Below are 17,717 nucleotides of genomic sequence, written 5' to 3' on the forward strand. Positions count from 1 at the left end.
CAGTTTCTGGCTTCGAAATTGATCTGTGTGATTGAACATCCCCCCCCCCCCCCCATTCTCCAGATTTGGCTCCCACAGACTTTTCCCAAAGATGAGGCATGCCTTGAAAGGAGAGCACTTCTGTGATTTCTATGTGGAGTTGTAGGGAGATTATTTTGAATCTGTGTAATCAACAATTCCAAATATACGAGGGCTGTTCAATAAGTAATAAGACTAATTTTACTTATTTTATTAATTTCTGTTGAATAAAGAAATGTTACTGTCTGTATTAACAAAAGAGGTTGATAGGTGGCGTATACAGGCTGATGTGCCAGAGTGTCAGGTGATTAAACGCAAGCTTGTTTCGGCACGCCTATGAGCTGCGACCAGTCGTCGAAATGGAAGCGTCATTGGAACAGCGTTATGTGATTAAATTTTGTGTGCGTTTGCAAAAATCGGCATTGGACACTTTTAACATGATATGCGAAGCTTTCCACGATGAAGCAATGTCGAGGGCAAGTGTTTTTCACTGGCATAAAACTTTTAAGGAAGGAAGGCAAAATGTGTTGTACCATCATTTTTTTATTTTATTTATTATTTTGGTTTAACCAATAAGAATACAATTTGGTCGGCTAAATCCCAAATTGCCAGCCCATCCTTGTTCGTTCAATATCAAAGCAGATACCCAACAGGGTGCACCATGAGAAGGTGAGGATTGGACATTAGGTCAGAAGCCCTGGTCGGTTCTCCGCATTCCTTTAAAGGCTATGTGGAGGTCTCCTCTCAGTTATACAGCTTTGACCCTTAAGCACCCCCATGAGGATATTAGGAAAGAACTTGACATTGTCAGCATCCAGGAATGCATTAGCAGAGCTAATCTCAGGTGGTATGGTTATTTAAATAGAATGGGAGAGGAAAGATTAGCAAAACAAGTGTTCTCTGCCAGGTTGGCAGGAAAATGACCCAGAGGAAGACCAAGATATAGGTGGATTGATACGGTACAAAGTGCCTTAGACGATAGAAATATAAGATCTGATAATGTTGGAGTCTTGACAAGTAACAGACTGATTTGGAGGAAAATTGTAGATAGGAAGTTAGTAATGATGTAATTTTTTCATGTAGTACTGTCATATCCTGTACACCCCTTGAGGGTACATGGTAGGAATTTGATGATGAGGCAAAATGTGGAAGATCTTGAACGTGAGGGAAGACCTTCAACGTCCATCACAGAGACAATGATCAACACAGCAGTGATTATCATCAAGAAGGATCGCAGAATTACAGTACACCAGCTGCATGTTGTCCCTGATATTTCTGTGGGAAGTGTTCACTCAATCATGGCTGAACATTTGGGACTGAAACGTGTTTGTGCCGATGGATTCCCAAACTCTTGACACCAGAGCAAATGCAACATCAAGTGGATGTGTGCACAGAATGGAAAGAAAGACTGGAACAAGAAGGCGACAACTTCTTAAAACGCATCATTACAGCAGATGAAGCTTGGTTGTATCACTATGACCCTACAATGAAACAACAAAGCAGTGAATGGAAGCATCCGTCTTCGCCTACCCCCAAGAAAGCAAAAACTGTAAAATCGGCTGGTAAAGTTATGACCATAATGTTTTTTGACTACGAACATTGTTTACCAACACGCTGTAGAACCTGGGAATACTGTAAACGGCTCATACTATGTGGATGTTTTATGGACAATGGTACAGCACGTCAAAAGGAAGTGTCCATTGCTGAAGAATAGCTTCTTATTGCACCACGATAATGCAAGGCCACATATTGCTGATTGTGTAGTGGACGTTTTGTCCACTACACAATCAGCATCCTCCATACAGTCCTGATCTTGCGCGCCGTGCGATTTCTGGCTGTTTCCTCAGCTCAAGAAACCACTAAGAGGCTGCCATTTCAAAAGCAACAAAGCATGTGTAAAAGCTGCGGAGATGGTTTTGAAAGAACTCTCAAAAAATGGACTTTCGCATGTGTTTAAGAAGTGGACGCAATGTTGGGACAAATACATTGCGTCTCACGGTAGTTACTTCGAAAAAGACCATGTAAATGATGACGATTAAAGGTAATCTGTTTTCTGTATAAATATAGTCTTATAACTTATTGAACAGCCTCCGTAGTTCTTTGTTTTGATATAATAATTGTTGTCTCATTACTTAATAGTCACGCTGTGTACATGATATTCATTATGAAATGTTACATGAATACGTAACATCTTGTTGAGGGTACAGCTTTAAAATGGTTGTTCTGAATACCCAGACACCTGTAAGGAGATGGGCAAAGTTATTCATGTAAAAAATCTAAATACTTAGTCAAGAATCCATTGTTGCATATTCCATTTCCTGCCAACTTCATCTTACCAGTTTCATCTTTCATTGTGGATGCTTAAGAGAAATAGATTATATGCAGAAAACACAAGCCTCCCAAAACTTTCTAGATCAGCCTCTTAAAATCATCTTCCTTGCTCCTCTCAAAGATGATATTTGTGTATATGTTCATTCTGATATCCCAATTTTATTCTAATAGCAATGGGGAAGGAAGAATTATCTCTTTGCTCTCTTAATGGCATTATCCTTTCTGATAATGCCATTAAGAGAGCAAATCATTATAAAGATTATAATTTTGATTTTTTTCTTTAAATGTTGGTTTTCTCCAACCCAGATTTCTTTGAGATTTTACAGTGTACATATTCATATAGTTTTCCAATAAAATAGTTGGTAGAGATCCAGTGGACATTTCCACTGTTTTTTTTTTATCATTCCTATTCACAGAAGGTTATAAACTTAAGTACTCTGGGTGAGGCAGTGGGTTATAAATCATCCAGGATCATCTTCTAGATCAGGAGTGGGGAACCGTTTTAGTATCAAGGGTGAAAATTGCTAATGTAAAAACTTCTGCAGCTGACTGACAAATTTTTTTCTCATGCAATACTTGTAGTACTGCATGAGAAAAACAAAGTCAATCTGTTTTGACATATGGGAAAATGTCATGGTGGTAATTGGGAAGCAACCAATCAGAGAAAGTCTGAACTTTGTCCGCGAGAAATGCTCCTGATTTCTTTTTATTTTAATGGCTGGTCTCGATTTGATGGTTGCCAGATGTATGACGATCATATTTTATGTAATATAGTTATTTTTGATATTGTATATTTAAATATTTACATTTAATTATTATAAAATTCTATTTACATGTACATACGAGTACATCAGCAAAGGGGCGAATTGAAATAGACTCTCGAGCGAAATTTTGCCCACGGGCGAGGGGTTCCCCACTCCTGTTCTAGATACTAAACACAATGCTTTCTCAAGTTGTTCAGGGTCTCCAATAAGCAGGACACATCTCTCACGAGGCAATAAAATTTGTACCACCTAATATGAGAACACTTCAGGCAGTCTTAATCTCATTCCCTACTAATGATTATTCTAAGTATATGCTCTGGATGTTTCTTCAATTTAGATTTCAATGTTGATTTCTTCCCCTAAGGAGCAATGCTTAGTCATGTCTTGCCTTGTTTACTATTATAAAAATGCAAAGTGGGATAAACATCATGATTTCTGTGATCCTCCTCCCATTTCAGAAATTTACAATATTTGGTGTTGCGTCTGATTTTTTTTTTTTTTTTTTTTTTTTTGGAAAAGGGGGGGGGGATTGAAGAAAGCTGAAGAATCTCATTCAAACATCATTTCTATACTTGTTCTGAAAGTTTGTCTCTGTGTTTGGTGGAATTTGCCTGTTTTTTAATATCCTATTCACTGAGAGTTATTCTAGAAATCTGCTTCTACTCAGCCTATTCGTAAGAAGGGTGACAAATCTTTAACATCAAATTACCAGTTCTCATATTTCTTTCTGAAGAAATGTCAGCACATAAACACATGAACATTTATTAGTTTAAGTTTTTAGGTAGCTGCTATCCAAAAACCTCTCAACTAATAAATGATCACCGCTGTGGATTTTGCTACTGTTGTTCATCAGGAGATGGTTACATACGTGAACTATCATTCAGCAATAAATGATGATCAAGTTTGGAGAAACTTAATTGGTTGTTCTTGATATTTTAAAGTAAACAAATTGTGGACTTGACAATATAGTTGGTTAAAAGCACTAAAATAACCTGCATCCACTTTATTTTAACATGATCTGCATTAGTCATAATTTTGTCCAATTACATTATGTAGTTTAAGATTTAGAAAATTTCCAAACTGTATACATTTTATGTTACAGGAGACCTTCTTCAGGCCATTAACAGAGATTTTGGAAGTTTAGATAATCTTAGAACTCAAATGTCAGCAACTGCAGTTGGTGTCCAGGGTTCTGGCTGGGCATGGCTTGGATTTGATTCCAAATTAAAGAGGCTACAAATAGCCACTTGTGCTAATCAAGATCCTTTACAAGCAACTACAGGTATAAATTCTGAATTTTGCATGCATTTATCATTACTCATTATGATATGCAAAAGTTGACTTAGTGTCTAAATAGTACATAATATTTTCCTAGATGAAAAAAAGATTCAGGTATGGAATGTACACTATTTCTTGATTTAAAAAAAAAAAGCAGATGTGATTAATTTGTATTTTAGTAAGTGTCCTTTATATCATATTTCATCTAATTATGTAGGATGTAATTATAACTGATCAATAAAGAGTTCAATTTGTAATGATTTTTATGGTGAATTTTAAAATAAATTTTATTGGCAACAATTTCAAGTAGGAATGTGGGCACGTTTTAAAATGAACTTGGACAGTAAGACTTATTTGTATCTGTGGTCCCATAGAAGGTTCTATTAGGGAAGGAGTAGAGAAATTTTTTGAGTCATTAGAGAGAGAGAGAGAGAGAGAGCGAGCAGTTGACATAACAAAAAGGTACAACCTAGTCCTTGTTAGAGATCAAAATAGCAGAGTAGTTAGTAAATCCCAGACATATAGAAATGTATCTGGGAAAACTTGGAAAAAGCAAAGTGAATAATAAGTACTTTTTTTTTTAAATTTCTGTTTTGGCCATAGCCTACTCATTACTAACACCAATGGCATGAATTCATATGAAATAGCTTATTAATTATGTTGTTGTTGTTGATAGGGATATCATTACGCTAGTTCAGGATTCATTATTAGACAAGTGATTTGAAATAGGAAGTGATCGTTTCTTTTTGAGAATGATAAAACAAGTATCACATAGAAAAGAAAAACATATGGAAGTTTAAAAAGGGAATTGAAGTCGAGCAGGATTCAGAGGCTCTAGACTCAAATATGCAAACATTATTAGAGAAAAATTGAAAGTTTATAAACCTTAGACACCTGATGGCAAAATTTGGAGTTACACTGAGTCAGCCAGAGAAGCATGTGGTGAAGTTGTTTATAAAGATTAAAAAATCATAATGATAGATTGCACAGTCCTGAAAAAGAAGAAATATCAGAAGTTCCTAGCAAGTGGTGCCCTTACAGAATACATACAGAAAATAAAATATTGTGTGTAAAAGTAGCAAAACTAACATGAGAAGACCAGGAAAAATATAGATCATTATCATGAAGATGCAAAATATTTTGAAAAATTAGAAACGGAAGAGAGAGTAATAAAAAAACATTAGAGATATAAAAACTGAAGATAATGATATTCTAAATGAGATAAGCAATGGACAGAACTATGGTATTAAAAATCATCAGAAACCAGAAATGCAGCTGGAACAGATATTCAGTTAAAAATAGTGAAATACAGAGGTATAAAAGTTTGTGTAGGTGGGTGTGTTTATAACTCATTGGATATTTAATGGAATGAATGAAGACAAAGGAATGAATTAAACTACAGTTTAATGCTTCCAATATTTCATATGCCACAGAGACATTTTTTGGAGTACAGTATGAATTGTATCTTTGACACAAGTAATACGCAAAGGAAATTTAATGGACTAAAGTCTCAAGCCCTAGGAAGCCTAAGTTGTTAACTGAGTTAAGATTTCTAAAAATTACTGTTTCCTATAGCATATTCATACTTATTTAAATGAAGTTTTAAAGGCAGCTATAGATTCTACTAAAAGCCTCTCACATTTAAAGTCTATGCTGCTATGAAACAGTGGTTTTTCTTTTGATTCCACAGGCGTCTAGGGCATGGTTGATGAGATCTGACTGTCCATAGTCATGATTATAGGTGTATTTTATGTTCTTTTAATAATTATGGTGAGCCTCCGTAGCTCATTTGGTATAGACGAAGCCATTTGGTCAGAAAGACCTGGATTTGATTCCCGTCCATGATGTGAGGAACCTCTATCTGGTCTCTTTTGATTAAAGGTGAATTAGCCAGTCTCATATGGAAGTAGAGGGTTTTTCTCCAAGAAACTCGGGTTTTTTGTCTCTCAGAACAGGCAAACCGGCTAGTAGAACACACTTACAGACAAGAATAAGGGACATAGGTAACTGCCCTATCCTTGTATTATGGTTAGGAAATCTAAGGATACTTGGAAGGCCGTGGGCACTTAAGTGCCTATTAGAGTCACTTATTGATGGATGGATGAATTGGAACCAAGAACTGAGAGACAAAAGAGTTGTCATTAGTGAAAATGGATAAGGGAAGCAAGTCAGTTTAAAGTGGAACTTGAAAGCAATGCAGAGACTAGACTTTTTCCAGAATTTTAATGAGAGTATGTATGTGCGTATGTATGTATAGCATTCCTGGTTTTCAGCAAGTTGGCCTGCTCTGGGCAGAGAAGATCAGTTAACATCTCCTTGAAAGAACATAAAAAAAATGCATCTAATCATGAGTATGAACAGTCAGGACTGGCAGAATAGTGCCTTGGATATTACATAGAGAATCAATTTGGAAAAGCACAAAGCTGTATCACAGCAAATTCAAATGTAAGAAGTAATTTAAGAATCTGCAGCTGCCATTAAAAAATAGCCTTATTTAAATAAGTATGGATGTGTTATACTTCCCAAAATACTGGACTTGGTAATTCCTAGGCAATTCTTACTAGACTTCCTACTAGTGCTCACAGAGGACACTTAAGTTTGTGGATCTGGAAAAGATCTCTGACAAAGTATCAAGAGAAAAGCTGTTCAAAACAACAGTTCCATTTATATGGTATAAATATAATACGAGGGGGGGGCAAAAAGTTCTGATAAACACCTAGACAAAAATGATATTAAAGCAACTGATATAACAAGAAAGAACATACTAGTAGCAGAGTTATGAAGGTAATTTATGTTCTTATTTCTTCGTACGTTCTTTCTTGTGGTTATATCAGTTGCTTTAATATCATTTTTGTTCTATATCAGAACTTTCCAGACCACCCTCGTATTATATATATAAACTTTTTTTATGTTGCTCCCATTCCTGAAAGGTTAATGGACTAAAGTCTTGAGCAACATACAGTGCTTGGAAAAAGGATCAACAGACAAAAATGGCACTCATGAGTATTACCTCCTTTCACTGCAATGACTGCAGTAGTTATACGAGGCATACTTTCCACAAGCATATGATAGCAATCAATGGAAATTTTGAACCATTCTCCCTGTAGGCATGTAATGAGATCCTGAACTGTTGTTGGGTAGATGTCCCTTGACCTCACCCAAAGTTCCACTTTATCCTACAGATGTTCAATAAGGTTGAAATCAGGGCTCTTCGGAGGCTAGTCATGTCCATAAACCACACAGTTACAGCAGCCTTAGACATGATGCATTGTTTTGCTGAAAGAGACAGTAGTCACTTCTGTAGAAACACCACAAAGTAGGAAGCATTGCTAGAAGTATTTTTCCACTTGGTTAGACTATAAATTATATATTTAGTTTAATCCTTTATCCAAGTGCAAGCAAACGAAGTTTGCATCTGAAGTATCTTCAGGACTGGGGCAACTCGTGCAAAGGTGTACTAAGTTCGCATCACTTTACTTAGTATCCCATAATGCAAAACACATCTCCTTGCAGACATGTATAATGCTATGCATTATGGGAAGGGTCACTACCCAGACAGGTTTCGACCTTTATTGAGGTCTCTTCAGTGGGAGCCAGACCCAGAGGTGATACCAAGGTTGAAGCAATGCAGAACTCATATTTCTGTATGCCAGTTGCCAAGAGGTACTCTAGATTAGAGAAAGATGTTGGAAATCTTTTTCCACTTGTTAGACTATAAATTATATATTTAGTTCAATCCTTTATCCAAGTATAAGCAAACAAAGTTTGTACCTGAAGTATCATATCTTCAGGACTGGGGCAACTTGTGGCAAAGGCAGACTAAGTTCTCATCACTTTCCTTAGTATCCCACATAATATAAAGCACATCTCCTTGTGGATATGTATAATTGTTTGCTTACACTTGGATAAAGGATTAAGCTAAATATATAATTTATAGTTAAACCAAATGGAAAAAAGACTTCCAACATCTTTCTCTAAGCCAGAGTATTCAATAATAAGGTGTGACACCCTTTTGGCAACTGGCATATGGAAATCAGTTCTGCATTGCTTCAACCTTGGTATCACCTCTAGGTCGAAATCGGTCTGGGTAGTGACCCTTCCCATAATTCATAGCATTATACATGTCTGCAAGGAGATGTGCTTTGCATTATGGGATACTAAGGAAAGTGATGAGAACGTAGTCCACCTTTGCCATGAGTTTCCCCAGGTCCTGAAGATACTTCAGGCTCAAACTTTGTTTGCTTACACTTAGATAGAGGATTAAACTAAATATATAATTTATAGGAAGCATTGCATTGTCCAGAATGTTCGGATACCTCTCAGAGTTCAGTGTTTGTGGCACCATAAACAGAGGTCCGGGGGCCAAATCAGGACCATACCACCACCTCCACATTTCATAGTTGGTGTTACGCCTTCTGATTTTAGGTGTTCACTAGTACCTGCTGCACTCACACCTGTCCATTTGCTCAGTAGAGGGTGTATCATGATTTGGCAATGCTTTAAAAGACACAGCTTTTAAAGCTTTCATGTCTCACTGTAAATGCTCCTTGCACCACTGCATGTTGGTTCCTGTAATGTGGGGCTTCCATATTGGGGCCCTGCCATGGGAAACCTATGTTGTAAGGCTTGGTTCTGAATGGTTGTGTGTAGGTTTGTGTTCCAAACCTGCACACAACCATTCAGCATGTTGGTTTTTGGCGGTTTTTGCATATTATCATTTGCATCACTCTGTTTAACCTTGTTTCTCTTTAAGGATAAACAGGATTCCACTCTCCTCCACAGTAAGCACTCATTGTAGAAGTCATAATTCTACAAGTAGTAGAATGGCATATCATCATGTTATTACAATAATAGAGATAGATGTCACAATTTTTTTTGCAAGGAAGGAAAGTAAATTTTACTTGACCAAAAATTATATTTTTTCATCTTTGCTATACTCAGGGGAAAAAAAAAATTTGCAACTTAGGTTCCTTGCATATGTAGAGTTAAGTGACTTCTTTTTAAGTTGTTCTTTATATATTCTTGAGTGGTAAGTCACTACCCAGGTGTCATATCAAACTGTAGACTATAAGCTAAACTTGCATGCAGATGAATTAGAACAGCATTTCTCAAAGTGTGGTCTGTGACCCACTAGGCTATGTGGTTTTCCTGGTGGTCTGAGAGAAGTTCATTAGTAAATATTTTTTATCTTATTTTTAAATTTTCAGATACAGTTTAGAATGATATTAAACGTTCTTTATCATAATTCATTTAATTTCAGTATAATAGTATGCATAATATTTTGCCAAAATACACCAAGTTTTTTTTGCCAACTACTCTACAAATTTAGATTAGGGCAGCATGTAAAGTCTCCCCTCTGGTGGTAAAATATAACCTGTCAGTAAAGTGAGTATTGGGGCTAAGTGGGCTGTGTCCAAAAAGCTTGAGAAACACTGAATTAGAATATTAGTTCAGGCATGTTAGACTAATATAGTGATGGATGTGTCAGGTACAAGTAATCTGTAGCACAGGCAGTTCTAGAATAAAAAGAATATATATATATTTTATTTCTACATGATTTTGATTATCCATAATAACGAAATGACAATTTAGAAATTTATATGTGATCAGTTTATTTTTCTATGGTATATAACCAAAAGGAAGTGCCAATAAAAAACATGCACTAAAAAGCCATGTTTATTTTTTCATATTCACAGCTTTTATTATACTTGTATAAATGTATAAAATAATACTAGATTGCTTTTTTCTTTCTTTTTTCATAATATTTATCTTACCTGTCTTTATCTTATTTAGATTGATTATAAATCTATCATAACTTTTCCAACATAAAATGTCAGAAAAATTATTTTTTTTTCCTCTAAATTATTAAAGTGGTTTAAAAAGGAAGTAGTACCTTTGAATATATTCATTTATAGTAATTTTGATATTTTAATAGGACTTATTCCTCTCTTTGGAATTGATGTCTGGGAACATGCCTATTATCTGCAGTATAAGAATGTCCGTCCTGATTATGTGAATGCTATTTGGAACGTTGCTAACTGGAATGATATTACAGACAGGTTTAAAAAAGCCAAAAGTTCATAATAGAAGTCTGATTTATATGAAGCTTAAAATATATGAAACATAGTACAAAATAACTGCATTTATAATTTGTTTTTAGCACTGATAAAGAGATGAGAAGGATTTGTTAAAAAAATCTTTAATTTATGCTGTTTTAGCACTAAATCTGATCTAGCTGTGGAAAGAATAAAAATCTTGTCATTATGCATTGGTCTATTTTTTTCACTTCTAAAACTAGGTTTGTAGATTATCAAACAGAGGCAAATCTCACTATAGTATAGATGTGGGAAAGTCTTTAAATCAGTTTTATCACCTGGCACGAGACTGCCACTTTGAAGATAGTAAGTGTCTTAAAGTTCTGCGTTTGGCCTCGAGAGAGAGTATCTAATCTATAGCCTGCATTGTTAGAAACTGAATGATAAGGCATCTCTTAACCAGTGATTATAAAATATGTTTAAGTTTGAGAAAGTCTTCATTTTATCAGCTGTTATTCAGCAAGATACTCCTACTCTCTCTTTCAAAGATGATATGTTGCACCCATTTTTGGAGCCTTCCAGATGTAGGAAAGCCTGCAAGCTCTACTGTGGGCTTTCTTAGCTATAACTTTACTTGAATGTTTTAAAAATTTTGAAATGAAAAGTTTTACACAAAACATTAAATTTCACAAACTTTTACTTATTGTGAATTTATATGTGATCAGTTCATTTTTCTATGGTGTGTATGGATGAGTATATTTCTCCTTCCCCTAGTTATGGATACCCACAGAGCTAGACTGACTTGAATTTGGTGATAGGAATGAGAGCTTTAATTTTAACCACTTTTCCACAATGTGAGAATATGGAAATTTGCTTCCTACTTTTAAATATTTCTTGCAGTCTGTAGCAGTTATGGCAAAAAAAAAGTACACGAATTCTATAACTGAAACATGTTTTCTGGAAAGGGAAAAGGCTGTATTGCCTTTTAGGTTCCACATTTAAAAACAAAAGGAAAAAAATAAATACAATAAATAAAAGGTTGGTGCCTAATACAGTCAGGTTTTTTTTAAACACTACAGAGAAAGTAAACAGAGGAGAATGGAGTAACAGTCAAGCAGACAGACACCATATTGATTATCATATAAATTATATTAGCCAAGATAATTTATTATGAAATAAGGCAGAGCATCAAATAAGATTCTACTTTTGTATCAACTGAAGAAAAAAATTCTTGAAACCCCCCCCCCCCCTTTTTTTTTTAATTGCATTGCCAACCTGGTTGGTCAAGTGGTTAGCGTACTTACTCTCCAGCAAACCTATAATTTTGAATCCCGTTGAAGGCATAATGTTTATGAATATCTTTAGGTGGATATTATCACTCAGTGTGAGAACACTCTCCCATGAATTGGAAGCCTGAAGTGTCTTGAAAATCCTTGCAAGTGACACTGAGTAAGTAGGTCTAAAATAAACTCCTGTTAGTGCTTTATGTAACAGTAAGATGGGATAACCAGCTTTGAGAAGGCTGGTTACTCCATCTTGCTGTTGGACCCTTGAGTACCTCTTGGCAAATGTGAGCATTGACAAGCAGTCCACTAAATGTTTCTGTGACAAATAAAAAACTGTATGACACATGTAATGCCAAAGCTATAGCCCAGAAACCTTGAACATCAATTCATTGGTCAATTTGCCATGATACAAGGCACACAGAGCCTGTGCAAGAAGTCCTGTGCAGTAATGATATGAAGTTGGGTACTAAGTTTGCAGCTATACACAAAATCATGATTGCTTGGTCATACACCTATTTTCTGGACAATTGTGCATGTTATATGGTAGTTGTATTGCTTTTTATTTAACAGATTCAGCAACATCATCAAATAACAGTGGTAGATCAATAATATTCAACTCAGAACTGGAGTTATATACTGGGTTGAATTTTGAACATAAAGTCTTATGAGTGACTAGTTATAGCACTTAGCTGGGAACCACTATTTTGATATATATTTCCTCAGAAGAGAAATAACATTTTATTATCATTTTTCAGCAGTTATCTGAAAAAGCATTAGTAAAAAAAAATGATAAATCAACAGATATTATTCATTATTAGTATCTAATTTGATAAAGGAATCTAAGTTGCAATAAAAGTTTCACCTTATGAAAGAATTTAAGTAGAATATAGGAAAAATAGCAAAGGATAGGCTTTTAGGGTTCAGGACTAGTCAAGTGCCTCTGACTTTCACAACCTTCATTAGAAAAAAGGCAGTTAGCTTATGCCTGTTGAAAATTATTTTAAGTTGCAGTTCCACTATCCTGGGTGAAACGTTTCCCAGAATCTCAGGATTTTCATCGCTGACTCTATTAGCATAATGGAAACACCACACTATTAATAGAGACTTTCATTTTCATGCCTACAGCCTAATGTAGACATAAATTTATTGCCAGCATACTAATAAATTATATTACACAAAAAACGTGTTATCAATTTCATACAAATTAAATTGTAACACGTTTTGCAAAAGTTACAAATTTCCTAAGGACAATTATGGAATTAATGTACAGTGCTTACAGAAATGTGGAGAGACATTTCAGTATGGAATATGTCCATCTCAAACTGTGATGCAGCTCTCACAATGTCGTATCATGCTTAGCACCAAGTGATTCAGTCCTTGAGACAAACTGGTCCACTCCTTCAGAGCAAGAATAAGGCCTTGTTTATTTTCTGGAGGGGAATTTAGAGAATTTTAGATCTGGGGAGCATGCTGGTCACTCGATTTGATCAATATCCTTTGTCTCTGGAAGTAGCTCCACTGCTTGTGTATGATATGGTGTGGCATTGTCATCCATAAAAATGAATTCTTCACTTACAATCCCACAGAACAATCGAATGTGATGTTCAAGAACTTCATTGCAGTATTGTTCCAGCATTTGTAGCTCGGTGCATCCATTAAGCATAATGCCTCCCCACATCATGATCCCCAGCACTGTATCTTTCTCGTGATGGTAAACAGTACCACTCTCATGCCAGATCAAGTGTAGTCTAGAATCTGAGGAAAGACTAAAATGACTCATCTGTAAAGTCTATTCAATTTTAATGGATACACCCACTGAAAACATGCTCAAGATGAGCTGTGGATAAAGGGACACACTACAATCCTTTGGGTGCATAGGCCTACTTGTCATAGATGTCTTGCCACAGTTTGTTGAAATATCTATGTACCTGTGCTTTAATGAAGCCAACTTGCAAGCTGACCTGCCATGGTGCATCAATTACGTTTTGCTGTTATAACCAAAAATCTGTCTTCATGCTCCGTGGTAGAGCGGAGAGCACTCTCTTATCAAATGTCTGTAACAGATTCCATTGGTCTGAAATGCTGCCCCGAATCTGGATACAACACTATATGAGATTGCAAATTCTCTGGTAATTCTGTGACCTCCTTCAAGCTTTCCAATAATTCTTCTCCACATGAAATCATCTACATGATGTCTTTTAGACATTAAAAGACATTCAAGTTTGCAACTTTATCCATTCACAAAAAGTGCATACTTCAAACAAAATTTGCTTAGTGCAGCCTTTTATCCTGTTGAGTGTTACTACGTGACCCCTTTGCACGTGATTTGAACATGTACCTGCTTTCTACTCAAAATTGTCAATTATACAAATTGCCACAATCTGATTTGTCTGAATTTGCAGTTGTAATCTTCAGAAATAGTTTGTCTTAAAGTTTTGGACAGCAGTGTAGTTCTGAAAGCCAAATAAAACTTATCTTGTCAAGTTAAGAATCACTAGAGAATTACCAAAGAAAACGTTTTTTTTTTTATTATTATTTTTAATTAATTAAAATATTCTCCATTGCTTATTTCATAACTGAATGTTAGTATTCAGTAAGTACTGAAATATGTATAACTCTATTAATGTTATTGCTCATAATACACAGAAAGATGTGTCCTCTGTATCATTAGTGTTGAAATAATAATATTGTAATGTAATATTACTAAATGTAAAAGATTTCATTCATAAGCAATATTTTTATATTTATAAACAGCATTATAAAATTAAAAATATTGGTGTAATGTAATGTATGAAATAATTTGGATTCTGAAATTATGAATATACAATGTTGACCATGATTTTATTAAGTTGCAAGTCATTCATTTAAGCATTTAAATTATATCTTTAAAATGATTGGCAAAAGAAATCAAGAACTGCTGTATGCATACATGCACATACAAACACACAAAGTAGTTATTTATTTTAATTAAGGAATTCTAAAAGACTTGCAACGGATTTATTCAGAAGTATAATACCATGTGCAAAGAGCTGAGTTGAATAACTGCCACTTTTATACTTAATGTGATCCATATAGATTATGAACTTTTTTTTTCTCTTTCCTTCAATGAAACCATAGGCCAAATAATTTTGTTTCTTTGTTCAATTCCCCATTTTGATATCTGCACACAACACTACTTGACATTCAAGAAGATTAGCTTTGTGTTAAGTGTTGAATATCATGGCTGCTCCTTCCTTTATCTGATCATTGCTGCATGAATATGTTATCTTGTGGTTATTATTTAGAATTTTGCCTGTTTTCATCATCTTTGTTTCAGTAACATCAATTATGTCAACATGCTATTCCCTCTAATTATTCTCCCAATTCTACTTCCTTCCTGTTTGAAATCATAGATGTTGCGTTAGCTTACTTTTCACTGTTCATCACAGTCTGTGAAGAAGAAGACGGTGCCTTAGGAGTGGGGGGAATGTTTAATTGGTCAATGTGCCAGTGACCATGATGTTGAACCAACATTTCCTTTTGGTTTAAGCTAATACAAAATGCAAGTTTGATTGGCTAAGTCCTAAATTGCCAGCCCATCCCCATTTGTTCAGTATACAGGTGGATCTAATGGTCATGAGTGAGGACTGGATATTAGGTTAGAAACCTTCATTAGTCTCACATTCCTTAAAAGGCTATGATGTCTGGCTTTGATCCTTAAGTGACCTAAAATCATTTTTATCCTGCTCAAATATAGATACTGATCACTATCTCTTAAATCCTCTGTATTTTCTTGTATCCTGAATCATTCTGAAGATGTTACCTATTAAAAATGATATCACATTTCTTGTTTCTTATAAATTCTACATGTTCATGTTGAAGGATAATGTTAGTAATGACTAGTGTATGTCCTCCCAAACAGAAATCCAGCTGGTACCTTAACATTATTAGCAGCAGCTTTCTTCTGTTCTCAACATTTTTCTGAAAGATTTCTATATGTCTATAATTCATTTCCTACTCTGCTGCTTAGGTCTCCAACAAGAATGATGTGAAAGAAATTTCATTTTCTCCTAAGCAGATCTCCTATTGGATGACAGGCAGAAATAAGCCTCTGTCCAATTTTCTGAAATTTGATCCCATCACTCTACTTGAAATTGCTTGAAACTTCTTGAATGTATTCTCTGATTCCTTATGAGAATACATTCATATTAGATGAGGAAGCCTCTCAATTATTTAGCTTTGACCCTTAAGTTACCCACTGTAATTTTCACATCCCACATCATTTTTACTTTCAAAAAAAACTGCAGAAACTTCTGAGAGAGAAAGATTTACAATGATGGATGTTAAATAAGTGTTTAGTTAACAGGGAAGTGAGAAGTAAATTTTTCTTATGGTGAGTGAATTAGTTTGAGACTGTAGAGAAATTTTCTGTATTTTTTTTAATATTATTAATGGCTCTGGTACTACAGCAAATTAATTTAATTTTATTTTATTTGAAATATACAAGCATCATGCACTTCATATTTATTTATTTACAATTCTGTACTTGATTATAAAAATTTCTCTGACATATTTTCATTATAGAATTAGAGAGGATTTGCAATAATTTTGGTTCTAATTCAATTTCATTAATAATAAGTTGTAACAAACCAACTGCAAAATTGTCATTCAATGGAATTTGCCAGTGTTACATTACTTTCACTAATTTTCCTTATTACAGAAATAGATGCTGTTGAAAGACTTTGTTAAAAAAAACTTAAGTTGAAGAGGACTAAAACTAGAAATTTACTCTAAACAAAATTACCTCAATGAGGTTGTCTTGCATGAACAACTCTTAGGTGAATTATTTTTTAAACACATTCTTCCTATATACATAAGAGTAATATTCTGAGGTAGACCACTGAATAAATTTGAAGCTGTTGGCACGAGTATGAACTTTTGCAGCATCACTGTTATAAAAATGTTTAAAATGGATCCTATGTACATATTTACAATTTTTTTTTATCTACTCTAATAATAATTCATTGAGAGTAGGTCAAATCTTCAAAAGTGATTTTTCACATCTGTCACAAATTAAATGCATTTGGGGAAATGCAGGCGAAGAAATTAATATTATTTTGGAAGATTTAATGCCATTGTTCAGCTGAGTTTATAAATAAGGTTGCCATCCATAATAAAGACGACACAGATTATCTGGATCACAGGCTTGCTGAATAAGAAGATTGACTTGCCCATTAATACTAAGAGTAACTCCATCTTCCACTCCTTGAAGTTTTTGCCGCACTCTCATTAGTGCTCTCTCTGCTAGCCTGTTTATTTCTGTAAATGAAAGTAACTGTTAACATTGAGAAAGTTTTAAAATTAACTATGATTTTTAAACTATTATTAAATAAAATGAAAGAAAAATGTGACAAAATGTTTCATTTTTCTTATCTACTTTTATTATTTGATAAGACATCAACTTAAGGCATTTTACGCAGTTTAATCACATAAATGGAAGCCAGTTCATTAGGTAGAACATAATTGATAACAGATCCTAGCTATTTAGCAATCAAAGAATGCATGAGTAGTGAATGAAACTAATTATTGTGAGAATCACAGTAAAGATCCAGAAAGACTGAATTATTATTATGTTAAATAAATATCCATTGTTATTTTATAGTCAAGTGGGCAAAGAACGTTTGCCTTTAAGTTTCAGTGACAGACAAACAGCTTGCAAGAATGTAATCTTTGGCAACTCTTGCTGAAGACTAATTTAAAAGATTTTTTCTGCTCAGTAGTTTCTTAACATGTCTGATTTGTAAAGGCTATCAAATATCATGCTTGGAACATGTCAAAAATGTTTCTATAAGGAGGATAAAGGAATGCTAAAACTGATACTTTGAATTTTGGAATTGGATATAGATGTTGCAGCTTAGGCAATAACAGAAAACAATACAGATTTTCATATGCAGACAAAATATTAATGTAAACCAATTCTCATGGGCATATTTTCTTTTAAAAATTGGATATCATCAATTGATTAT

The 17,717-nt window shown here is 34.5% G+C and overlaps 2 protein-coding genes across 5 annotated transcripts in view; one reads left to right on the forward strand and one right to left on the reverse strand.

Moving 5' to 3' along the window:
• Nucleotides 1-10,657, forward strand: part of Sod2 (superoxide dismutase 2) — a 54,900-nt gene extending 44,243 nt beyond the window's left edge. For all 3 annotated transcript variants that reach the window (XM_090409437.1, XM_090409438.1, XM_090409439.1), the window contains exons 5-6: nucleotides 4,216-4,395; nucleotides 10,327-10,657. In XM_090409437.1, coding sequence (XP_090265563.1) covers nucleotides 4,216-4,395; nucleotides 10,327-10,475 — 329 coding nt within the window. In that variant the 3' untranslated portion in view covers nucleotides 10,476-10,657. The remainder of the gene's footprint in view (nucleotides 1-4,215; nucleotides 4,396-10,326) is intronic.
• Nucleotides 10,658-10,800: 143 nt separating this feature from the next.
• tefu (Serine/threonine-protein kinase tefu) overlaps nucleotides 10,801-17,717 on the reverse strand; it is a 409,445-nt gene continuing 402,528 nt past the window's right edge. For both annotated transcript variants that reach the window (XM_090409436.1, XM_090409435.1), the window contains exon 38: nucleotides 10,801-17,010. In XM_090409436.1, coding sequence (XP_090265562.1) covers nucleotides 16,841-17,010 — 170 coding nt within the window. In that variant the 3' untranslated portion in view covers nucleotides 10,801-16,840. The remainder of the gene's footprint in view (nucleotides 17,011-17,717) is intronic.

This window comes from Typopeltis vanoorti, chromosome 19, assembly GCF_054136105.1.
Source record: "Typopeltis vanoorti isolate ZY-2024b chromosome 19, IOZ_Tvanoo_1.0, whole genome shotgun sequence".
Taxonomy (NCBI): Eukaryota; Metazoa; Arthropoda; class Arachnida; order Uropygi; family Thelyphonidae; genus Typopeltis; species Typopeltis vanoorti.